Raw genomic sequence first — 26936 nt, forward strand, 5'->3', positions numbered from 1 at the left:
CAGCATCCAGTGAGACAACTGAAGGCGCCCCCAACCTCTTTCCAACCAATGGTGTTGGGTGGGACTCATCCTGTCCTGCCTGAGTGAATGGTCGCCTGATCGGCACCCCAGTAAATGTCTTTATAGTGGGACTTGAAGATCACAGATCCACCCACAGCACTATTCCCATACAAGACTAGACCTCAGCCATAACCTAACGTACAACCTGCAACCTATAGAACTAGCAACCAGTAAAGAACTTCTGTATCCAGTCACTAACCCCACAGAAGACTACAAAGTCAACACTTTAGACCTTGGTCGTAGCCCGATATACCACAAGCAACCTATAGAGCTAGCAACCAGTAAAGAACTTCGGTATCCAGTCACTACTCCCATACAAGACTAGACCTCAGCCATAACCTAACGTAACACCTGCAACCTATAGAACTAGTAACCAGTAAAGAATATCTGTATCCAGTCACTAACCCCATACAAGAGTAGGCCTCAGCTGTAACCTAATATACCACCTGCAACCTATAGATCTAGAAAACAGTAAAGAACGTCTGTATCCAGTCACTAACCCCACAGAAGACTACAAAGTCAACACGTTAGTCCTTGGTCATAGCCTGATATACCACCAGCAACCTATAGAGCTAGCAACCAGTAAAGAACTTCTGTATCCAGTCACTACTCCCATACAAGGGTAGACCTCAGCCATAACCAAACATAACATCTGCAACCTATAGAACTAGAAACCAGTAAAGAACTTCTGTATCCAGTCACTAACCCCATACACGATTAAGCCTCAACTTTAACCTAATAAACCACCTTCAACCTATAGAACCAGAAACTAGTAAAGAACCTCTGTATCAAGTCACTAAGACCATAAAACAGCAGGCCTCAGACATGACCAAATATGCCACCTGCAACCAGTATCCAATCACTTATCTCACATAGTTACCCAATTCTACAACCATGGCTGGAATACCCCCTACCACTTCTGCCTAGACTGAAAGTTCCTAGAGCCCCAGTCTCCACTATGCAAATGCTGGGAGAAAATGTAGCAAAAGGATTGGCACATTTCCTCCCTGCATCTTCCCCGTGTTTGGATCCTACTCTGGTCCGCCTGCATGACCAGCGTTTTACTGGTTGATGAAAGGAATGTGAACACACTGCATCAGGATCCGTGTTCCTGGACATCACGGCCATTCACCATGGAGAAGAATCTTATGATAATGCAGTCCTCCCAAGGGCATGACACACCACTCCCTACGTGGCAAGGCCACATGGGAAATTAATTTGTGGACTGGTGTCCAGACCCACCAATACTTTTTGGTGGAATCAATGATGGGTCGAGATTGAGGGGGGTATAGCAGCATTGCCTGTGAGACATTTGGAAGGTAAAACATAGGCATTTGCCTTAGCTTTCCATCCACTATGTTGGCAGAGAGAAAATGTGGATTCTCTGCACGCATGCAGTGCGACCCTGAAAGGAGGTCCTTCCGTTGGATCCTCTCAAGTGATCACTGCGTGAATATGGGTAGTTCCCACACTTCATATACACTGATATGCTATGATAGGTTATTTATAACGTGCTTAATACCCAGAGGTTTCTAAGTGCGGACCCGGGGAATCGAACCTGTGTTGCTCCGTGTTGTCTTGCATCCGAGGTGAGCACGGTGCTCCTGAGCTATCCTCCTTTGAAAAGCACTCTGTTATGTATCTGTATTGTTGGATACCTCTGTAAAGTGTTCCGCATGCTTCTCAAAGCTCAATAAATACCAAAATAATAATAATACAGAGCGGATTCTAAGGAACACTAATGGCGACTGTCCAAGCAGTGGATGCAACAACGCCATTCGTGGGAATAGTCCTTTAGTGCAAGTATGAGGGTGTTAAGGTCCCTATCCATTAGTGCACACCGCCAGAACCCCCGATGCCTACCTGGTAGAGCTCCTGTGTGAACTCCGGAGGATTGTCATTGATGTCCTCCACGATGATGGTGAGGTTGGCCTCGGTCTCATGCCGGGAGTCGGAGGAGCGGATGGTGAGAGTGTACCAACTCCTGTCCTCAAAGTCAAGCGGCTCCATCAGTGATATGTGCCCTCCGTAGCGTAGTATGCTGAATGTCCCTGCTGAGGCACCGTCCAGGAGCAGCGTGTAGGAAAGAGCGGGCCCTGAGTCGACATCATTTCCTGTCACCTGGGTGATCTCTGTGCCAATCGTTGTGTCTGAGACAGAGAACATACAGTTACCAACGGGTATATTCTTCAATAATTAGACAAATAATATTGCCTAGCCATGCCTAGTGACTGTTCAGAGAGATAGTGCAGTAGTTAAATACACAAGCCTGTACAGTGAAAAATGTGCTGTGTAGTGTATACAATTCTAAACTTTGTTATTAAATAAAAAATGATTGTTTTGTTTTCGTAGGGGTGAGCTTCTGAGATCTATACAACTTGGCAATAGCAATATTCCTGTGTCCCCTGTGGGATTTCTCTACTTCCAAGCCGCACAACTCCATTCTCCACTGCCTAATCCTATTATATTGTGTAAGTATACATCAGCATAGTTATATTGTATTCTCTCCCCGGGTTCACTTGCGCCATCTTCCACTGTCGTACTCTGACGCTGATACGCACACAGATCCTGCCAACGTTCCGTGAACTCACTTTCTCGAACCCGCAGCTGTAAAGGCAGAGGGATGGTGGGGCTGTTATCGTTGAGATCCATCACCACCACTGTCAGCGTGGCAGAGCCAATCAGCGGAGGGTTCCCCCGGTCCACTGCTGTCACCACAAGCCTGGCAGGAGCAAAGATACATAAAGTTGCATAGCTGAAAATAACAACGTCCCATAGAATACAGACACAATCTCTTTTTATAGAAACAAGCACAGCCCCAGCAGCACCAGCACTGTCCAGAGGGGAAGGGAAGCAGCTAACATGGGATATCTAGACAAGCATGAGTGTGCTCTGGGACGCCGAGAGCCTAGCACGCTGAAAAAAGGACTCTGGAATAGGTTCCAGCATACCTCTAGTAGAGACAAGAAGAGATAACCACCCCCAAGTCATGGTGGAGTTAAATAGGATCCAAGAAAACTCCTAGTCCATAATCCCCTTTAATACCACATGTATCTGTGTAGCGACTGTAGTACTCCTAGTCCATAATTCCCTTTGATATCACATTTACTCACTGTACGGACTGCAGTACTCCTAGTCCACAATCCCCTTTAATACCACAATTACTCATTGTAGTGACTGTAGTACTCCTATTCCATGATCCCATTTGTTATCACATTTACTCACCATAGCGACTGTTCTACTCCTAGTCCATAATCCGCTTTAATGCCACATTTACTCACTGTTGTGACTGTAGTAGTCCTAGTCCATAATTCCCTTTGATATCAGATTTACTCACTGTAGCGACTGTAGTACTCCTTGTCCATAATCCCCTTTAATACCACATTTACTCACTGTAGCGACTGCAGTACTCCTAGTCCATAATCCCCTTTTGTATCATATGTACTCACTGTAGCGATAGTAGTACTCTATTCCATAATCCCCTTTGAAATCACACGTACTCACTGTAGCGACTGCAGTTCTTCTATTCCATAATCCCCTTTGATATCACATGTACTCACTGTAGCGACTGTAATACTCTAGTCCATAATCCCCTTTGATATCAAATGTATTCACCATAACGACTGTGTTACTCCTATTCCATAATCCCCTTTGACATCTCATGTACACACTGTAGCAACTGTAATACTCCTAGTCCATAATTCCCTTTGATATCAAATGTACTCACTGTAGTGACAGTAGTACTCCTTGTCATTAATACCCTTTAGTACCACATTTACTCTCGGTAGCAACTGTAGTACTCCTATTCCATAATCCCGTTTGATATCACATGTACTCACTGTAGCGACTGTAATACTCCTTGTCGATAGTCCCCTTTGATATCAAATGTACTTACCATAGTGACTGTAGTACTCCTAATCCATAATCCCCTTTGATATCATATGTACTCACTGTAGCGATAGTAGTACTCCTAGTCCATAATCCCCTTTGATATTACATGTAGTCACTGGAGCGACTGTAGCACTCCTATTCCATACTCCCGTTTGATATCACATGTACTCACTGTAGCGACCGTAATACTCTAGTCCATAATCCCCTTTGATATCAAATGTATTTACCATAGCGACTGTAGTTGTCCTAGTCCATAATCACCTTTAATACCACATTTACTCACTGTAGCGACTGTAGTACTCCTAGTCCATAATCCCCTTTAATACCACATTTACTCACCGTAGTGACTGTAGTACTCCTTGTCCATAATCCCCTTTAATACCACATTTACTCACTTTAGCGACTGTAGTACTCCTAGTCCATAATTCCCTTTGATATCACATTTACTCACTGTACGGACTGCAGTACTCCTAGTCCACAATCCCCTTTAATACCACAATTACTCATTGTAGTGACTGTAGTACTCCTATCCCATGATCCCATTTGTTATCACATTTACTCACCATAGCGACTGTTCTACTCCTAGTCCATAATCCGCTTTAATACCACATTTACTCACTGTTGTGACTGTAGTAGTCCTAGTCCATAATTCCCTTTGATATCAGATTTACTCACTGTAGCGACTGTAGTAGTCCTAGTCCATAATCCCCTTTAATACCACATTTACTCACTTTAGCGACTGTAGTACTCCTAGTCCATAATTCCCTTTGATATCACATTTACTCACTGTACGGACTGCAGTACTCCTAGTCCACAATCCCCTTTAATACCACAATTACTCATTGTAGTGACTGTAGTACTCCTATCCCATGATCCCATTTGTTATCACATTTACTCACCATAGCGACTGTTCTACTCCTAGTCCATAATCCGCTTTAATACCACATTTACTCACTGTTGTGACTGTAGTAGTCCTAGTCCATAATTCCCTTTGATATCAGATTTACTCACTGTAGCGACTGTAGTACTCCTTGTCCATAATCCCCTTTAATACCACATTTACTCACTGTAGCGACTGCAGTACTCCTAGTCCATAATCCCCTTTCGTATCATATGTACTCACTGTAGCGATAGTAGTACTCTATTCCATAATCCCCTTTGATATCACACGTACTCAATGTAGCGACTATAGTTCTCCTATTCCATAATCCCCTTTGATATCACATGTACTCACTGTAGCGACTGTAATACTCTAGTCCATAATCCCCTTTGATATCAAATGTATTCACCATAGCGACTGTAGTACTCCTATTCCATAATCCCCTTTGACATCTCATGTACACACTGTAGCAACTGTAATACTCCTAGTCCATAATTCCCTTTGATATCAAATGTACTCACTGTAGTGACAGTAGTACTCCTTGTCATTAATACCCTTTGGTACCACATTTACTCTCGGTAGCAACTGTAGTACTCCTATTCCATAATCCCCTTTGATATCACATGTACTCACTGTAGCGACTGTAATACTCCTAGTCGATAATCCCCTTTGATATCAAATGTACTTACCATAGTGACTGTAGTACTCCTAATCCATAATCCCCTTTGATATCATATGTACTCACTTTAGCAACTGTAGTACTCCTAGTCCATAATCCCCTTTGATATCACATGTAGTCACTGGAGCGACTGTAGCACTCCTATCCCATAATCCCCTTTGATATCATATGTACTCACTGTAGCGTCTGTAATACTGTAGTCCATAATCCCCTTTGATATCAAATGTATTTACCATAGCGACTGTAGTACTCCTAGTCCATAATCACCTTTAATACCACATTTACTCACTGTAGCGACTGTAGTACTCCTAGTCCATAATCCCCTTTAATACCACATTTACTCACCGTAGTGACTGTAGTACTCCTAGTCCATAATCCCCTTTAATACCACATTTACTCACTTTAGCGACTGTAGTACTCCTAGTCCATAATTCCCTTTGATATCACATTTACTCACTGTACGGACTGCAGTACTCCTAGTCCACAACCCCCTTTAATACCACAATTACTCATTGTAATGACTGTAGTACTCCTATCCCATGATCCCATTTGTTATCACATTTACTCACCATAGCGACTGTTCTACTCCTAGTCCATAATCCGCTTTAATACCACATTTACTCACTGTTGTGACTGTAGTAGTCCTAGTCCATAATTCCCTTTGAAATCAGATTTACTCACTGTAGCGACTGTAGTACTCCTAGTCCATAATTCCATTTGATATCACATTTACTCACTGCACGGATTGCAGTACTCCTAGTCCACAATCCCCTTTAATACCACATTTACTCATTGTAGTAACTGTAGTACTCCTAGCCCATGATCCCATTTGTTATCACATTTACTCACCATAGCGACTGTTCTACTCCTAGTCCATAATCCGCTTTAATACCACATTTACTCACTGTTGCGACTGTAGTAGTCCTAGTCCATAATTCCCTTTGATATCAGATTTACTCACTGTAGCGACTGTAGTACTCCTTGTCCATAATCCCCTTTAATACCACATTTACTCCCTGTAGCGACTGCAGTACTCCTAATCCATAATCCCCTTTGATATCATATGTACTCACTGTAGCGAAAGTAGTACTCCTATTCCATAATCCCCTTTGATATCAAATGTATTTACCATAGCGACTGTAGTACTCCTATTCCATAATCCCCTTTGACATCTCATGTACACACTGTAGCAACTGTAATACTCCTAGTCCATAATTCCGTTTGATATCAAATGTACTCACTGTAATGACAGTAATACTCCTTGTCATTAATACCCTTTAGTACCACATTTACTCTTGGTAGCAACTGTAGTACTCCTAATCCATAATCCCCTTTGATATCATATGTACTCACTGTAGCGATAGTAGTACTCATATTCCATAATCCCCTTTGATATCACATGTACTCACTGTAGCGACTGTAGTTCTCCTATTCCATAATCCCCTTTGATATCACATGTACTCACTGTAGCGACTGTAATACTCTAGTCCATAATCCCCTTTGATATCAAATGTATTTACCATAGCGACTGTAGTACTCCTATTCCATAATCCCCTTGGATATCTCATGTACACACTGTAGCAACTGTAATACTCCTAGTCCATAATTCCCTTTGATATCAAATGTACTCACTGTAGTGACAGTAGTACTCCTTGTCATTAAAACCATTTAGTACCACATTTACTCTCCGTAGCGACTGCAGTACTCCTAGTCCATAATCCCCTTTGATATTACATGTAGTCACTGGAGCGACTGTAGCACTCCTATTCCATAATCCCCTTTGATATCAAATGTATTTACCATAGGGACTGTACTACTCCTAGTCCATAATCCCCTTTAATACCACATTTACTCAATGTAGCGACTGTAGTACTCCTAGTCCATCATCCTCTTTAATACCACATTTACTCACCGTAGCGACTGTAGTACTCCTAGTCCATAATCCCCTTTAATACCACATTTACTCACTTTAGCAACTGTAGTACTCCTAGTCCATAATCCCCTTTGATATCACATGTAGTCACTGGAGCGACTGTAGCACTCCTATCCCATAATCCCCTTTGATATCACATGTACTCACTGTAGCGTCTGTAATACTGTAGTCCAAAATCCTCTTTGATATCAAATGTATTTACCATAGCGACTGTAGTACTCCTAGTCCATAATCCCCTTTAATACCACATTTACTCACTGTAGCGACTGCAGGACTCCTAGTCCATAATCCCCTTTGATATCACATGTACTCACCGTAGCGACTGCAGGACTCCTAGTCCATAATCCCCTTTGATATCACATGTACTCACTGTAGCGACTGTAATACTCCTAGTCCATAATCCCCTTTAATACCACATTTACTCACCATAGCGACTGTAGTACTCCTAGTCCATAATCCCCTTTAATACCACATTTACTCACCATAGCGACTGTAGTACTCCTAGTCCATAATCCCCTTTAATACCACATTTACTCACCGTAGCGACTGCAGTACTCCTAGTCCATAATCCCCTTTGATATCACATGTACTCACCGTAGCGACTGCAGGACTCCTAGTCCATAATCCCCTTTGATATCACATGTACTCACCGTAGCGACTGCAGGACTCCTAGTCCATAATCCCCTTTGATATCACATGTACTCACTGTAGCGACTGTAGCACTCCTATTCCATAATCCCCTTTGATATCACATGTACTCACTGTAGCGACTGTAATACTCTAGTCCATAATCCCCTTCAATACCATAATCCCCTTCAATATGCAGCACTTCATGGTATTGTAGTAATAGGTGCTGGTATTACCCAGTTTAATTGTATTTGCTATATTAGCGTTGGAATGATGAAGGACTCTTCTACGACTCGAATTTACAAAGTGCAGGCTGGGTGTATGTGTGAGGCAGAGGTTTAACTCGTGAAATCACCACAAAAACCCAAAGCACCCTTCATTATCCAACTACTTCAGCTTTAAAGAATGAAACAGAAACAGCTGCTTCCTTCTCAGGCACCTCCTTTCCTGTGGAAAAGGAAATGGGAGTTTAAGCGCACATCGCCCCACAAGCCCCAGCAGCATTCCTTTCAGTTCACAGAGCAAGTAAACCACAAAAGGTGCCCCGGTTACTCTGCGGCAGCAGGCAATACTTCTGCAATGCAGAGTGCAAGAGGAGGTGGTCTTCCACCTCCACCTCCCTGTTCCAGCATTAATCCCACTCCGTAAGTAAATCCAACGAAGCTGAGTTTCCCGTCTGCTGGAGCCCAGGCATCCCAAAGAGAGTGTGCAACAGACACAGAAGCAACTGTTTCATGCAAACCTTTCCCCTCTGCGTGAGCCCATGCATCCAAAGAGAATGTGCAACAGACATAGAAGCAACTGTTTCATGCAGGCCTTTCCCCTCTGCGTGAGCCCATGCATCCAAAGAGAATGTGCAACAGACATAGAAGCAACTGTTTAATGCAGGCCTTTCCCCTCTGCTTGAGCCCATGCATCCCAAAGAAAGTGTGCAAAAGGCATAGAAGCAACTGTTTAATGCAGGCCTTTCCCCTCTGCGTGAGCCCATGCATCCCAAAGAGAGTGTGCAACAGACACAGAAGCAACTGTTTCATGCAAACCTTTCCCCTCTGCTGGAGCCAACGCATCCCAAAGAGAATGTGCAACAGACATAAAAGGGACTGTTTCATGCACACCTTTCCCCTCTGCTGGAGTGCACGCATCCCAGAGAGAGAGTGCAATAGACACAGAACCAGATGTTTCATGCAGACCTTTCCCTTCTGCTGGAGCCCATGTGTCCCAAAGAGAGAGAGTGCAATAGACACAGAACCAGTTATTTCATGCAGACCTTTCCCCGCAGCTGAAGCCCATGCATCCCAGAGAGAGAGTCCAGTAGACTCAGAACCATCCCAGAGAGAGAGTCCAATAGACTCAGAACCAGCTGTTTCATGCAGACCTTTCCCCGCAGCTGAAGCCCATGCATCCCAGAGAGAGAGTCCAATAGACTCAGAACCAGCTGTTTCATTCAGACCTTTCCCCGCAGCTGAAGCCCATGCATCCCAGAGAGAGAGTCCAATAGACTCAGAACCAGCTGTTTCATGCAGACCTTTCCCCGCAGCTGAAGCCCGTGCATCCCAGAGAGAGAGTCCAACAGACTCAGAACCAGCTGTTTCATGCTGACCTTTCCCCGCAGCTGAAGCCCATGCATCCCAGAGAGAGTCCAATAGACTCAGAACCAGCTGTTTCATGTAGACCTTTTCCTGCAGATGAAGCCCATACATCCCAGAGACAGAGTCCAATAGACTCAGAACCAGCTAGCTGTTTCATGCAGACCTTTCCCCACAGCTGAAGCCCATGCATCCCAGAGAGAGAGTCCAATAGACTCAGAACCCGCTGTTTCATGCAGATCTTTCCCCGCAGCTAAAGCCCATGCATCCCAGAGAGAGAGTCCAATAGACTCAGAACCAGCTGTTTCATGCAGACCTTTCCCCGCAGCTGAAGCCCATGCATCCCAGAGTGAGTCCAATAGACTCAGAACCAGCTGTTTCATGCAGAACTTTCCCCGCAGCTGAAGCCCTTGCATCCCAGAGAGAGAGTCCAATAGACTCAGAACCCGCTGTTTCATGCAGGCCTTTCCCCGCAGCTGAAGCCCATGCATCCCAGAGAGAGAGTCCAATAGACTCAGAACCCGCTGTTTCATGCAGGCCTTTCCCCGCAGCTGAAGCCCTTGCATCCCAGAGAGAGAGTCCAATAGACTCAGAACCCGCTGTTTCATGCAGACCTTTCCCCGCAGCTGAAGCCCATGCATCCCAGAGAGAGAGTCCAATAGACTCAGAACCCGCTGTTTCATGCAGACCTTTCCCCGCAGCTAAAGCCCATGCATCCCAGAGAGAGAGTCCAATAGACTCAGAACCCGCTGTTTCATGCAGGCCTTTCCCCGCAGCTGAAGCCCTTGCATCCCAGAGAGAGAGTCCAATAGACTCAGAACCAGCTGTTTCATGCAGGCCTTTCCCCGCAGCTGAAGCCCTTGCATCCCAGAGAGAGAGTCCAATAGACTCAGAACCAGCTGTTTCATGCAGGCCTTTCCCCGCAGCTGAAGCCCTTGCATCCCAGAGAGAGAGTCCAATAGACTCAGAACCCACTGTTTCATGCTGACCTTTCCCCGCAGCTGAAGCCCATGCATCCCAGAGAGAGAGTCCAACAGACTCAGAACCAGCTGTTTCATGCTGACCTTTCCCCGCAGCTGAAGCCCATGCATCCCAGAGAGAGAGTCCAACAGACTCAGAACCCGCTGTTTCATGCAGACCTTTCCCCGCAGCTAAAGCCCATGCATCCCAGAGAGAGAGTCCAATAGACTCAGAACCCGCTGTTTCATGCAGGCCTTTCCCCGCAGCTGAAGCCCATGCATCCCAGAGAGAGAGTCCAATAGACTCAGAACCAGCTGTTTCATGCAGGCCTTTCCCCGCAGCTGAAGCCCTTGCATCCCAGAGAGAGAGTCCAATAGACTCAGAACCAGCTGTTTCATGCAGGCCTTTCCCCGCAGCTGAAGCCCTTGCATCCCAGAGAGAGAGTCCAATAGACTCAGAACCCGCTGTTTCATGCTGACCTTTCCCCGCAGCTGAAGCCCATGCATCCCAGAGAGAGTCCAATAGACTCAGAACCAGCTGTTTCATGTAGACCTTTTCCCGCAGATGAAGCCCATACATCCCAGAGACAGAGTCCAATAGACTCAGAACCAGCTGTTTCATGTAGACCTTTTCCTGCAGCTGAAGCCCATGCATCCCAGAGAGAGAGTCCAATAGACTCAGAACCCGCTGTTTCATGCAGGCCTTTCCCCGCAGCTGAAGCCCTTGCATCCCAGAGAGAGAGTCCAATAGACTCAGAACCCGCTGTTTCATGCAGGCCTTTCCCCGCAGCTGAAGCCCTTGCATCCCAGAGAGAGAGTCCAATAGACTCAGAACCAGCTGTTTCATGCAGACCTTTTCCTGCAGCTGAAGCCCATGCATCCCAGAGAGAGAGTCCAATAGACTCAGAACCCGCTGTTTCATGCAGGCCTTTCCCCGCAGCTGAAGCCCTTGCATCCCAGAGAGAGAGTCCAATAGACTCAGAACCAGCTGTTTCATGCAGACCTTTCCCCGCAGCTGAAGCCCATGCATCCCAGAGAGAGAGTCCAATAGACTCAGAACCAGCTGTTTCATGCAGGCCTTTCCTCTCATCAGGTGTCAACGCATCCCAGAGAGAGAGTGCAATAGACACATAATCGGATATTTCATTCAGTCAATGTTTTGACTGGTAACTGATCAACCACTTACAAAAAGGGTTGGGGGAAGATTCTCTCGTGTACACTGGCTTTTAATTTTGTAGAAGCCCATGTACAGCTTGAAGGCTATCCGGAGACTTTCTCATGTTGCGAATTGGCTGAAAGACCCATCTCCAAAACTCAGCTTCTAAACCTGTGACGTATTATATCACTTGGTTCTCCCAGTTCCCTTCCCATCCTGCCTCTGAAACACCAATGCAAGTCTCTCTCCTCACCTGATAATATCTGTGGGCTTCCACCATTGGTGAATAACCATTCCGAGAGGACTTCTGGATGATCAGAGGGACTATAGAGAATCCTTGTGGGACACAGAAGGTGTCAGTGATTAAGCGGGATGCATTCATTATGAAGGGCTCAAAGATGGTTATTTGGTGGCACGTGGGGCTGTAAAAAAACCTTACATTGTGTTTCTTCCCATACTAAGCATACTAAGCATACTAAGCAAACTAAGCAAATGTCACCGATCTAAACAGAGCAGTGCCCTTTCAGGGAAGTAAAAAGCACCTTCTCAATTCAAGCAAACTCTCCATCAGAGGAGAGAGCGTGAGGTATGATCCCAAAAACCCCCCACTGCAGGGTTTCCAGTCCCAACGGACATGGGAGAGCTTGCAGGAGCAACAGTACAATTCGAGCACAAGTCCGCCCCAAAGAATGACACATGCTGCAGAGTTTGGGGACAGGATAACGCTGGCCCTCACCTGGTGCGTGACCAGATCTCTCTGTCCAAGATGGCCGCCGTGGTGATGGTCCCCGTCTGGGGGTCGATGTTGAAGAGACCTTTCATAGGCAGTGACTGCTCGATGGCATACGTCACTTGGCCATTCTGCCCTTGGTCCACATCATCAGCTAACACCTGGGGGAAAAAGGAAGACGGATTAAAAGGGGGAAAGTGAATAGCGCAAGTTGACCATGAAATAAGAGTCACCCTGCAGACCGAGCTAAGCATTAACGTCTACTTGACGTCGTTTTGCACATCCAGGATGGCGTCTCAGGACGCATCCTACGCCATGGCCGACAATACTCTTGCATTCACTGAACGGCATGCAGTTGCTCTCACAGAGTTCATCGATCCACCAGTCCGTGATTTAGCTCCTCTTATACACACATCGAAGACGCCGCAAACTTAAATGCTGACTATTTAGTCATAAGGGATTCCCCTTCTCCAGCCATCTGAGATATACCCAAGAGGAAGATTGGGGTGTTGGGTAAAAGACTCCTCTCAACTCTTGAGACCCACATCCTCTCCTCCACCCCTAGATTGCTTCCCTGGAAGGAGGGCCGGTGAGGGCATAGCCATCATTCCTCTGTAATTGATTTGCTTTGCCTGACGCATCAGAGGGATTTGACTGGGGTAATCCGGGAAGGATAGCTCTGGGGCTACATACTCATCTTGGGAGCAAGACTAGTCCGAGCAGCACAGGTTCGATACCCGGACCCGGTCCCCCTGCTTGGAGTTTTGAGGCCGGCATGAAGCATGATATAAGAGATCAATTTAATTTGTGTTTCTTTTAATCCCTTATCATCTGCAGACAGTAAACTTTGATCTTCGTTTTCACGTGTAATTGACAGTCCTATTTATCCTGCGAGTAGAGCTATAGTACTTGTCATTATAGTGAGTTCAAGTAATCATTCTGAAATGGCTTCACACAAGAGTCAAGGTACGTGGACCTATGTGTATGCAAGGTTGGTGGACCTGTGTATGGAAAGTGCATTGGCCAAGACACAGAGCCCCGCAAGCCAAGGTCCCGGGCCCATGCACACAAGTCTTGTGAGCCAGCACATGCACAAGGTACATGAGCCAATGCACACAAGGTGCCTGGACAACATGCACCTAGGAAGCCCATGCGAGTCGAAGTACACGCCAAAGACCCACGTGGGGCTGTACATGCAAGATGTGCACAGGCCCATTGCTCCGTAATGCGGAGGTCCATGCGCACGCGCAACCTGAGGGAGCGAGAGAGAAAAAGAGCGTGAGAAAGAAAAGAAAAGAGAGAGAGCGGGACCCAGATAGACTTCATTTTTGATCATATGGTCTACTGGGAACTGCAGTAACACAAAGCTGCCCTGTGTCTACTTGTAGCCCAAACACTTTAATGCCAAGTTTTCAGTCATCAGTCTATTCTTGTTATTTTGTAAAATCTGTTGGCAGAATGGTAAAGAATCATTGGGTTCCCACAATGATATGACATGATGAGTCATATATATCGCGCCTGTACGCAAGTGTTTCTACGGCAGTCAATTCCTTGCCCATTTCGTGGGCTAATTTGCATATTTACGTGTAGTCTACCGCTATTCTCCAACATGCCTCGGATGATTATTTCAATGTTTTAACAAAATATGCAGGATACCACTCCTTTTAAGCAATCGGCCAAACAAATGCTCTATTAGTACTAATGTGCTGTTAAATTGTAATGACCAGCAAGTTTGCTTTACAAATGTTGGCAATACTATATCATATGTAGGGAGGAGAGGATATGCAACTGGGAACATGCGTGTTCTTGGCAGAGACAAGACTGCCCAACAGATATATTTTAAGTGTGAGATTGTTGGTGTCGGGATAATTCCGGGTACGCTCTCCCGCGATGGGTATCAAGGCGACCATAATCGCTTACGATTCTGGAGCCGAGGACCGATATCCACTACTTAACCCAACACAACCTTGGGCCTGCTGTCAACAGCCCGTCAACGCGGGGCGAGGACCCATGGACTTTATATTGCGTCGTGGTCTACTGGCCAATGTTCCATGATGTGGAATCCACACGGTACGTGATCGCCCTAGCTATAGCACTATGCCCAATGATGAATTGGCATTTCGGTTCAGAGTCCGGGACGCCCACTCACATAATATGCAGGGATCGCTGCTGTCCAATCCCAGAGGATGGACTTGGATCCCGATGCTTTACTGGGACAGAATAGTCGCTATCCTGGATTTGCGTACATCGCAAGACGGTTGCACGTGAGACTCTATTCACTGATGAGCGTCGCCCATACTGATGTGCCCCACTGAACCTTTATTTTGTATAGTGGTAAAAAGAGGACACGCCCTTAGTTTCAACTTTATAAGAGAGTTGAAACCCTAGGCTTCCATCTTGATTTCCTACTTAGCTCTGAAACCCATGCTAATCAGACTGTCAGAAGCTACTCCTACAATCTTAGGCTATTGATAAATCTTCGACCCTTCCTATCTAAGTGCAATTATTCAACGGTTGCCCGGGCAACTATTTTGTCTAGATTGGACTATGGAAATGCCCTCTGATCGATCAGAGTCCACAAGGACTTCCAAGTGATCCAGAACGATGCCGTTCTCATCGGTAAAGGGAAAACTAGGGTGAGCATATCGCTCGCAGTCGGCAGGACTTGCACTGGCTCCCTAATACTTCTCGTCTTCAATTCAAGGCAGCGACTCCTGTCCACACATCCTTGGATGGCAGTGCTCCAGCCTACATCTTGGCACACCCCTACGAGCCCCCAGGAAAGCTACAGTCATCTGCATTAGCATTGGTTAAAAATCCAAAATGTAAGCTTGCAGGAGCTTAGGAAAGTCGTTTCCCGTTCTAGCGTATATCAAATTCCTCCCACAACTGAAAACACGACTTTTCCACTGAAGCCCCCTTTTGACCCTCTACTTCACTAGCACCTGCTTGTCTCATCGCTTTTTTGTATTTTTCATCTTTGTGTTTCTGTCGCCATGATGTCTGTGGGCTTTCGGTGCCTTATTTATAAATAAATAAATAATGAAATACATACATACATACATAAATATGGTTAAGTTACTAAAACTCATAAGAGGACGGGATACCTGAACTTAGCCAACATAATCTTTCGGGGACAGAGGTTTGTGAGATGCGGAATCTCAAAGGAATACCCCACAAATGGCATTACAAAGGAATCCAGGCTTCCAGGATGACTGCCACATTTTTAAAAGGGGTAAAGACCAAAATAGGACAACCTTGACAAAGCGCTGCGAGTGTGGCGAAACGCAATGGTGTCCTGATTTCTTTCTGATTTTTGGTGTTTTAATTATTTGGATACTTTTCTAAAGATGTCTATGTGTGTATATCAAAACACATCCCAAGTGAGAGCCTCTCTTTTCCTCTGGAACAGATAGTGTTTGATAGAGTCCCGATCCCCCGACTGCACCGACGCGGGTTTATATCCAACGAGATGAGCCTGCGCAAATCAGATCTTCTAAGAAGAAAAGCCGGCGTGAACCAGACATTTATTGTGACCAGGAGGGGGTCAGAGTGGCATGTATGGGGGCAGAATGAGCAGAGGAGACCTACTGAGTTAATACGCTAAAGTATTCACGCTCTCCAAAGATATTACATGTAACGTCTACTAATGAGCAACACACATGAAATACATGTTTGATGCATGGTTCATGACCCTGAGAATCTAATACCCCTAAGAATGGTGACAGGGAGGATTCAACGAGAGCCAGTTTTCATGAAGGCAGGCTTTGCCAGGTTTCAGACGGTGAGAGATGTCACTCCTAACATCCCTAACCAGCAGGAGATGTCTTCTGATGTGTTATTTTATCTCTTGAACCCACCATGCCAGTCTTGCAGCACCAGGGCTTGTCCAGGATGACAGACATTCCTCATTCCTTGCACAATGCAGTGGTCAGCATGAGCTGTCACAACTAATACCCCAGCAGGCATCTCCCGTAATATTGGAAATCTAATAACCTGTGTGTGTCATTCATGGCACGAAGCATAGCTAGCACACAGCATGTGATGACAGACCTGGGAGAAGGAGAGGCCACTCTTGTAATGCAGACTCTCTAAGGACGCATGAGATGCCATGACCTACATAGACGTTGTGGGGAATTACACAGAGCACAGTAACTAGCAACCGGCAAGAGATGACAGCGCTTAGATCCAAACTATCACTAGCAATAACTATCAAAGGTTACCAGTCTTTAGATACAGTTCTGGCTCCAACAAGGGCTAATATGGATTTCTAACTGGAACCAGGCATTGAACTCAATCTCTTGCAGCATGAAACACTACCTTTAGTGTTTTGTGCCATGGCGCCACAGGGCCGCATACTACCCATAGTACCGTGCTGTTTGCGGCTCTTCTTCACATAGAGGAGGTTGGCCAACTATTGATAGGGAAGCAGAATGCTGATCTCTCTAGTCCTGTTCTGATGTTCAGACCCCCAACCCAACCCAACCTTCCCATCCAAACTCAACGTACCTGTATGACGGGTAAGCCGTATCCCTGAGCCTCCCAGATGAAGGCCACGTAATTCTGCAGCTGGAAGCGTGGCAGGTTGTCGTTGATGTCCTGCAGGTTCAGGTGAAGACCCATGAAGCCCAAGGAGGCCGACGTCTCCGCCTGGATGACCAAGTGCAGCTTGGGGGTCGACTCAAAATCTAGCCGCTCTGAACTCTGTATGGAGATATCGCCTGGTGAGATGGAAAGACATAGAGCGTGTCATGGGTAGGTTCAGTCTGTGTGAGCCTTGCAGCCCAATATTGCAACATCCTCGAACAACCGTAGCCTATATCATGTCCGCCTCTGCATTCACACTGTATGACCACTTGTTCCACCCTGCTACTCTTGAACGCGACCCATTTACTTTCAGGCTGTTCCTACCTGGTTCACCCAACTTATTTCCCTACGAACCCTCACCGGAGGCTTTATCTGAAATAGCATGTGTACAGTGCTTTAAGTGGGTCGGGGCCAGCCCGGGCCCCAGGAGTCTCCTATATGTGGGGATGAGTTGGGGCCCTGCCGAGGTCTCCCGGTCCCACCACAATGTTGGCGTGACACATTATCCTGCTGTGGCTGCAGCTGTGACGGGAGATGAGCCCGCCATTATGTCAGGCATGCTGACAGAAGTGCCAATGGCTGGCACGTCTGTCAGTCACTGTAAATTCCTCTGGTGACCCCCCGTGCGAGGGTTCACCAGAGGAAGTTACTGTCCCTTTGTTTTCCCAGGTTGCCGAGGCATCTTTAACCCTCGGCGAACCTGGGAACTCCTTGACATATTTGAAGGTTTATAAAAGATGGCTTGAAAAGTACGCAAACCATAAGGTATGCACAAAAATATATAAATGTTATATATTGGTGTGCCCACCTTACTATGGTGTGTGTACTTTTCAAGCCATCTTTTATAAACATAGAAATATGTTACATATTTCTGTGTTTATAAAAGATGGCTTGAAAAGTACACACACCATAGTAAGGTACGCACATAAATATATACATTTTTACATTTATATATTTGTTAGCGTTCATTACTATGGTTTGTGTACTTTTGTTAGGCCACGCCCATACCACAAGCCCCGCCCCCAAATGAGCCCCCACCCCTCGATTTCTTAACCCACTTAAAGCGCTGCATGTGTGTCCTCGGAAGGGATCAGGGTTATCTTGTTTCAATCTGCACAACATGTTTGGCTGTATGAGTTTTACTAGATGGTGGCCGCCTTTTTCTGATTCGAACATGGTGGAGAGTACTGCAGACTATGGCCCAATATGAAAAACATTATTTAGTCCAACATGAGTGAGTGAGAGCGTGCCTCGGCGAACACATATGTTCAGCTTGGGAAGAATGTCTGGGATTCAAACCAGGATCCACACCTGAGAACACACAGGGAAGAAAATTATGAATGTCGAGTGTTGCATCACCAACCGATGGTGGTTGCCTAAATGTTTGACTGGCTGCACCCTCGTGATTGGGCCTGGGTTCCCTCCTCATCCCCCAGACCTTTTAAAAGTGATGGCAGTGCTACCTTGCCTGGTAAAACCTGGGGATGAGTCCAAAAGCACGGAGGAGGACACCAACTTGGCAACAGATCGTAAGCAGGCCCACCTGCAACCTGCCAAGAGTCATCCTAATGGCAAAGGACTTCCTCAGTCAGGATTTGACTGTACCACCCATTACTGGAGAGAGAGAAACCAGGTATGAGGTTCGCTCCACCGACCCAAAGGGACCAGCTGAATCACACGCAGTCCAGTATTCAGGTGCTCTGGAAGACTTGCTGACCCATCCCAGTGTAACCGGACAACAACAGGCCAGAGACACAGGGAGCATCAGCAACTGGCAGTGTCCAACACATGCAGCAGCAAGTAGGAGGAAACCCAAAGTCAACGGCAGTATGGTCCCCTTCTTAGACAGCTATGGATGGACAACATCAGCAAGCAACCCCCCCCTCAAAGCCAGATAGCTGTACCCCTTCCCTTCTTCGGCGTGCTAGCATTTTCTGGAGCCCCACCGCAGTCCTGCTTGACCAAAGATCTTCGTCAGTTGCACACTGGAGATGATGCTTAAGAATCGTACCCAGGAACTGCTGCCATTCACCACTCAACTTCACAACTGGTAACTGTTGGAAATTATTGAAGTTGAGGTTTAATGGCGTAGCAGGGGCACCCAGAGTCTCCGCGGTGTAGGGGGTTTGGGTCCCTGTCTCCAGGAGGGTCCCTGATGTGGACCATCATTAGACTATTAGAGTGGCTGTCCATCCATTTGAATTCACAGGGAATTAGGCCATCTGTTAGTTGTTTGTGTAAACATCCTTTATGGCCAACCAATTGTCCACAACTTTGGGTGAAGGAGCGTTTACACAAAAAAGAGAGCCATGATCGGGCAGTCGAAAAGGATGACGTGCCCTGTCACCACCGCAGGCAGTTTATCTGAATGGCATTTGTGAATGCTTTACAGGCTAGTGCTGACAGGGTAAGGATCTTTGTTGCTGTCCAATCAGCATGATTGTGGGACTTTGAAGCCAATCCTGAGAAGGCTTGCCAGGACTTGCTCAGTGGTGAGGGCAGATTGACTCACTGTGATACCACCGTGGCTTTATGCCACCTTGGCTCCATTTTGGCAGCCTGGGTGAGGCCTATGCCACTACCTGCAAACCCTGTCCCCAAGGCAATTTCAGTAGACCCTGCCTACATCTCTTTGCCTCTTCACGCTTAAGGAAGGATGGCAGGCCACGAGAGGCCCTGGCACCCTGCAGCGTAGGAAAGGCCTTTCTTCTAGCTCCCTACCCTCTTCTACACGCCAAGGCAGAGTTGCAGACTTAGTTCAGTGAACATGGAAGGCTGCTTCCGGAACCAGAAGCCCCAGTGTCCCTCTAGCCCTCTGTAGATGCCTTACCCCCTGTCTGGAGAATCCTCCACTCCCACGCGGACGGTTACAGCCTCTGGATGGGCCAACAGCAATTAGAGGATTATTAATTAAACCAGCGAACTTGAGCGACACTGGCAGCTTCCAAACTTTGTAGCCAACAGACATGCTTGTGTAATAACGACACTGACTGCTCATGCCTTCAGGAAAACGCGGTAGCCATTTGTTTGTTTTTTAGGTGTTTTCAGGCAGCGGGGAAACAGCTCAATGTGTCCTTCTTGGTTTATACTTTTTTGAAATGCCAAGCAGTGCAATGCTAAGGTGAATACAAGACCCTAAAGACATCTGCAATAAGCCTGAAGGTCCACCTACAGTGGAGTGATCCAGATGGACGTAAAGAACCTAGGTGTTTAAACAAACCTGAGAGGGCAGGGAGTTTCCTTGACCCCAAGGTAGGAATTCATTTTTCTCCTTTAGTTCATAGTGCCCAGAAGTAAACTTCCAGGCCTGAAAAAATAAACTACCAAAAGATTAATAAGAAATCTAAGAATATCTTTCTTGCTAGGCCTTCTAATCAAAGCATGTGACTCCAACTACTCCTAGAGGAGAAATGGATAGTTGTTCTGACAAGGCTCAAGGCTAGGGACTCTGTTTCAAGAGACAACTCTAAAGCTGTGGCAACCTCTACAGAGGACCCTACTGTAAATCCTTATGTTAGTAGGGCAACCTCTAACAAAGGCAAATCTAAAACCAGAATGTTAGGCAAATGGGTGCCCAAAGCCAGCTCGGCCATTTTACATCCAATTGTAAAGTCTTTGACCCACACTGCTTTTGAGGAAGAGGTGGATAGACAAGTTGGAAACCTATCTAGGTCTTTGAGGCATGGTAAACCTCAAAGCTGGTGGAAATCCAGAAATACTCAGGCTAAATATCTTGAGACTATGGGATTTTCAGCTGAAGACCCCATTGTAGAGGTTCCATGTGTTAATATCCCCGCAAAAATATCGCAATACAAAAATATCGCCCTATTTTTGCAGCGATATTGACCCATGGACCCTGCAGGGGACACTCCGACAACCCCCGCCTTATTTTAAAATGTGCGCGGGTCACCCCTGCAATCCCCGCTCCCACAAAATATCCATCCCAAAAATATCACATATGGCGAGACAAACGGCCATATGTATGGCGATATTTTTGGTGGTGATATTTTGTAGGGATACCATTGTAAATCCTAGTGTTAGGAGGGAAACCCCTAACAAAGGTAAAAGCAGATCTAAGAAGAAGTGGAAGCATGTAAAATGCTTGGCCACAACCTCTCCATCTAAGATACCTGAGACCCAACCTGCTCGAGGGGGAGAGGTGGTGAGGAATCACGGATACCCCTCTAGATATAAGGAATTTCTTCATAAGAACCACTTTAAAAAGCCTCTTATAGGATCAGAAGTTGTCACAACTTCAGAGGGACTGTTAAATCAGATCCCCTATACATTAGAAAGAGAAAAGTGCCCAACAATATTTGTAGGTCATATAGTTTGCAAATGATAACTAATATGAAAATGTTTCACATCAAGGGTTACAAAAAGATTGCTGGTGGACTCAGCAAGCAGTTTATCCGACTAAAACACAAGATCCATCCTGGTGAGGATTAGATCCTCCTGTTCCTTAGCCTGGGAGGGACGAGTATTAGGTAAGATTTTCCTTGCAATGATAAATCTTCCTGACCTGTGTCAACCCCAGAACTTTTTTGCTTTACTGGTGGATTCTTTTTCCTTATACCTCAGTGAGTGGGAACCTAGTTTCCACACACACAGAGTTTTTTTTCCTGTTATGGATGTCATTTTTAAGACTCTCCATAGTGTCTGTTTAATGTTATCCTCTTTGACAACATTTGGCACACATTGCCCACTTTCCCTGGCTTACCTTGTGAGAACTACAGTTCCCAAGGTTACAAAGGATCTTTGGATTCCTTTTACATTTTATTAGGCGAGACCAGCATGCCTCAGCTTATGTGGAGTGCTGGGGAGATACTGGGTATCCCCTCTCTCATTCTAAATGGAACATTTATGTTACAAGGACAAACTTACCTTTAAAGGCTGGTGGCAGTGAACCTTTTAAGTGATTTGGTGCACCTTTACTGTGGGCTGTTTCCACAGCCCTGGTAAAGGCACCCATGGGTGCTCATTTTACCAAAATGGCCCTGTTTCTTTTTTCACCATTTCAGTGTTCTGTGTCCTTTCTTGTTCTTCCCCTGACCTCCAGGGTGGGAAAATCCTTTGTTAACTTATCTTCAACAGGAATTCTGTGGATTCCCTGCCCAGGCACCAGAGTGTCTGTGAAGGCAGGAAGCGAGGGAGGAGTCCAAAACTCAGCAGTCCTTTGTCTTCCAGCCTTACTGCAAGAATCCCGTTTGAATGTTTCAAGGCTGTTTGATTGGCTGGGTTCCTGCATAAATGTTCGATCCTGGAAGCTGAAAAGATAGTCAACCACTGGAGGACGCTGAAGAAAATGCAGCTGAGACAATTTCAGCGACCAGAGAGCCTGGATCTTCACTACCCCTTCAAGGGGTAGTAAAGATTCAGTCCATAGCAAGTACATACATTATCTAAGATTTCTTCAAGGGGGAGTGAAGATTCAGTCCATAGCAAGGACATACGTTATATATGACCTCTTCAGGGGGTAGTGACGATTCAGTCCATAGCAACTGCATACATTATCTAAGATATCTTCATGGGGTAGTGAAGATTCAGTCTATAGCAAGGACATACATTATCTAAGATATCTTCAAGGGGTTGTGAAGATCTCTTCAAGGGGTAGTAAAGATTCAGTCCATAGCAAGTACATACATTATCTAAGATCTCTCCAAGGGGGAGTGAAGATTCAGTCCATAGCAAGTACATACATTATCTAAGATCTCTTCAAGGGGGAGTGAAGATTCAGTCCATAGCAAGGACATACGTTATATATGACCTCTTCAGGGGGTAGTGACGATTCAGTCCATAGCAACTGCATACATTATCTAAGATATCTTCATGGGGTAGTGAAGATTTAGTCCATAGCAAGTACATACATTATCTAAGATCTCTTCAAGGGGGAGTGAAGATTCAGTCCATAGCAAGGACATACGTTATATATGACCTCTTCAGGGGGTAGTGACGATTCAGTCCATAGCAACTGCATACATTATCTAAGATATCTTCATGGGGTAGTGAAGATTTAGTCTATGGCACACACATTCATTATTTAAGATCTCTTCAAGGGGTAGTGCAGATCCAGTCCATAGCAAGTACATACATTATCTAAGATATCTTCATGGGGTAGTGAAGATTTAGTCCATAGCAAATACATGCATTATCTAAGATCTCTTCAAGGGGTAGTGAAGATTTAGTCCATAGCAAGTACATACATTATCTAAGATCTCTTCAAGGGGGAGTGAAGATTCAGTCCATAGCAAGTACATACATTATCTAAGATCTCTTCAAGGGGTAGTAAAGATTCAGTCCATAGCAAGTACATACATTATCTAAGATCTCTTCAAGGGGGAGTGAAGATTCAGTCCATAGCAAGTACATACATTATCTAAGATCTCTTCAAGGGGGAGTGAAGATTCAGTCCATAGCAAGTACATACATTATCTAAGATCTCTTCAAGGGGGAGTGAAGATTCAGTCCATAGCAAGTACATACATTATCTAAGATCTCTTCAAGGGGTAGTAAAGATTCAGTCCATAGCAAGTACATACATTATCTAAGATCTCTTCAAGGGGGAGTGAAGATTCAGTCCATAGCAAGGACATACGTTATATATGACCTCTTCAGGGGGTAGTGACGATTCAGTCCATAGCAACTGCATACATTATCTAAGATATCTTCATGAGGTAGTGAAGATTTAGTCTATGGCACACACATTCATTATTTAAGATCTCTTGAAGGGGTAGTGCAGATCCAGTCCATAGCTAGTACATACATTATCTAAGATATCTTCATGGGGTAGTGAAGATTTAGTCCATAGCAAATACATGCATTATCTAAGATCTCTTCAAGGGGTAGTGAAGATTTAGTCCATAGCAAGTACATACATTATCTAAGATCTCTTCAAGTGGTAGTGAGCATTCAGTCCATAGCGAATACATACTTTATATACAATCTTTTTAGGGGGTAGTGCATATTCAGTCTATGGCACACGCGTCCATTATTTAAGATCGTTTCAAGGGGCAGCCAGATTCAGTCTATGGCAAGTTCATCCTTTTTTTTAAAGATTTCTTCAAAGGAAGAGGTAGTGTATATTTAGGCAATAGCAAGTACATCTTTTATTTAAATTCTTCTCATGGGGTAGCCAGATTGAGTCGATAGCACAGAAACCCGTTATTTACGATCTCTTACAGGGGTAGTACAGACTCACTCAATGGCACACACATTCATTATTTAAGATCTTGCCAAGGGGAAGTGTAGATTCAGTCTATAGCAAGTACATTGTTTGTTTAAGGTCTCTTCAAGGAGCAGAGCAGGTTCAGTTCATTGCATGCACGTTCATCATTTAAGATCTCTTCAATGAGTGCCTCAGATTCAGTCCATCAAACCTGCACCCATTCTTTAAGACCCTTTCAAGAGGTACTGAAGAATCAGTTGATAGCACATATAGCCCCTATTTCATGTTCCTTTAAGAGCATCTACAGATTCAGTCCATAGCCCCTAAATCTACTATTCCTGATCCCTTGAATAAATAGTACAGATAAAGTCCATCAAATGTACACCCATTGTTTGAGATCCTTTCAAGTGGTACTGCTGGTTCAGTCCATGCACCAAGCATCCTCCATTTCTGTTTCCATGAAGCAATTTTGCAGATTCAGTTCATACACCCATTATCCAGCATTTATATTTCCATGAGGATATTCTGTAGATTGAGTCCATACACCAAACATCACCCGGCTCTGATTCCAGGGGGTGATTCTGCAATTCAGTCCATACAAAAAGCATCCCATTTCTGCTTCCAAGAGGCGATTCTACAGATTCAGTCAACACACAAACATCTCCCATTTCTGCTTCCATGAGGCGATATACCAGATTCAGTCAATAGACCAAACATCCCTAATTTCAGCTTCCATTTGGAGACTCTACAGATTCAGTCAATACACCAAATATCCTCCATTAATGCTTCCATGAGGCGATATTCCATGTTCAGTCAATAGACCAAAAATCCCCAATTTCAGCTTCCATGAGGAGATTCCACAGATACGGTCAATACACCAAATATCCCCTGTTTCTGCTTCCATGAAGCGATTCCGCAGATTCAGCCAATACACCAAATAGCCCCCATTTCTGCTTCCATGAGGTGATTCTGACAATATGGTCAATACACCAAACATGACCATTTCTGCTTCCATCGGGCGACTCTGCCGATTTGGTCAATACAACAAACATCCCCAATTTCTGCTTCATTTGGTGAATACACTGAGCACCCCCCATTTTTACTTCCATGAGGCAATTCCGCAGATTCAGTCAATATAAACATCCCCCATTTCTGCTTTCATGAGGCAATTCTGTAGATTCGGTCAATACACCAAACATTCCCCATTTCTGCTTCCATGAGGCGATTCTGCAGATTCTGTCAATACACCAAACATCAACCATTCATTTCTCCTTCCATGAGGCGATTCTGCAGATTCAGTCAATAAAAACATCCCCCATTTCTGCTTTTATGAGGCAATTCTGTAGATTCAGTCAATACACCAAATAGCCCCCATTTCTGCTTCCATTGCGTGATTCCACAGATTCCGTCAATACACCAAACAACCCCCATTTCTTCTTCCATGAGGCAATTCTGCAGATTCAGTCAATAAAAACCTCCCCCACTTCTGCTTCCATGAGGCAATTGTGTAGATTCAGTCCATACACCAAAAATCCCCATGTCTGCTTTCACGAGGCAATTCTGTAGATTTAGTCAATACACCAAATATCCCCCATTTCTGCTTCCATGAGGCGATTCCGCAGATTCTGTGAATAAACAAAATATCGCCCATTTCTGCTTACATGAGATGATTACACAGTTCGGTCAATGCGCCAAATATCCCCCATTTCTGCTTCCATCAGGCGACTCAGCAGATTCGGTCAATACACCAAACCTCCCCAATTCTGCTTTCATGAGGCAATTCTGCAGATTCAGTCAATACACCAAGCATCCCCATTTCTGTTTCCATGAGGCGATATACCAGATTCAGTCAATAGACCAAACATCCCTAATTTCAGCTTCCATTTGGAGACTCTACAGATTCAGTCAATACACCAAATATCCTCCATTAATGCTTCCATGAGGCGATATTCCATTGTCAGTCAATAGACCAAAAATCCCCAATTTCAGCTTCCATGAGGAGATTCCACAGATACGGTCAATACACCAAATATCCCCTGTTTCTGCTTCCATGAAGCGATTCAGCAGATTCAGCCAATACACCAAATAGCCCCCATTTCTGCTTCCATGAGGTGATTCTGACAATATGGTCAATACACCAAACATGACCATTTCTGCTTCCATCGGGCTACTCTGCCGATTTGGTCAATACACCAAACATCCCCAATTTCTGCTTCATTTGGTGAATACACTGAGCACCCCCCATTTCTACTTCCATGAGGCAATTCCGCAGATTCAGTCAATATAAACATCCCCCATTTCTGCTTTCATGAGGCAATTCTGTAGATTCGGTCAATACACCAAATATTCCCCATTTCTGCTTCCATGAGGCGATTCTGCAGATTCTGTCAATACACCAAACATCAACCATTCATTTCTCCTTCCATGAGGCGATTCTGCAGATTCAGTCAATAAAAACATCCCCCATTTCTGCTTTTATGAGGCAATTCTGTAGATTCAGTCAATACACCAAATAGCCCCCATTTCTGCTTCCATTGCGTGATTCCACAGATTCCGTCAATACACCAAACAACCCCCATTTCTTCTTCCATGAGGCGATTCTGCAGATTCAGTCAATAAAAACCTCCCCCACTTCTGCTTCCATGAGGCAATTGTGTAGATTCAGTCCATACACCAAAAATCC

At 45.2% G+C, this 26936-nt stretch overlaps 1 protein-coding gene across 1 annotated transcript in view; it reads right to left on the reverse strand.

The window, feature by feature from the left end:
- DCHS1 (dachsous cadherin-related 1) overlaps nucleotides 1-26936 on the reverse strand; it is a 489760-nt gene that overhangs the window by 14501 nt on the left and 448323 nt on the right. The window contains exons 16-19 of the mRNA XM_069640519.1: nucleotides 17011-17222; nucleotides 12508-12662; nucleotides 2652-2782; nucleotides 1924-2210 (exon numbers count right to left, since the gene is read on the reverse strand). Of these exons, the coding sequence (XP_069496620.1) occupies nucleotides 1924-2210; nucleotides 2652-2782; nucleotides 12508-12662; nucleotides 17011-17222 (785 nt within the window). The remainder of the gene's footprint in view (nucleotides 1-1923; nucleotides 2211-2651; nucleotides 2783-12507; nucleotides 12663-17010; nucleotides 17223-26936) is intronic.

This window comes from Ambystoma mexicanum, chromosome 7q, assembly GCF_040938575.1.
Source record: "Ambystoma mexicanum isolate Mex_15411 chromosome 7q, UKY_AmexF1_1, whole genome shotgun sequence".
NCBI classification, from domain to species: Eukaryota; Metazoa; Chordata; class Amphibia; order Caudata; family Ambystomatidae; genus Ambystoma; species Ambystoma mexicanum.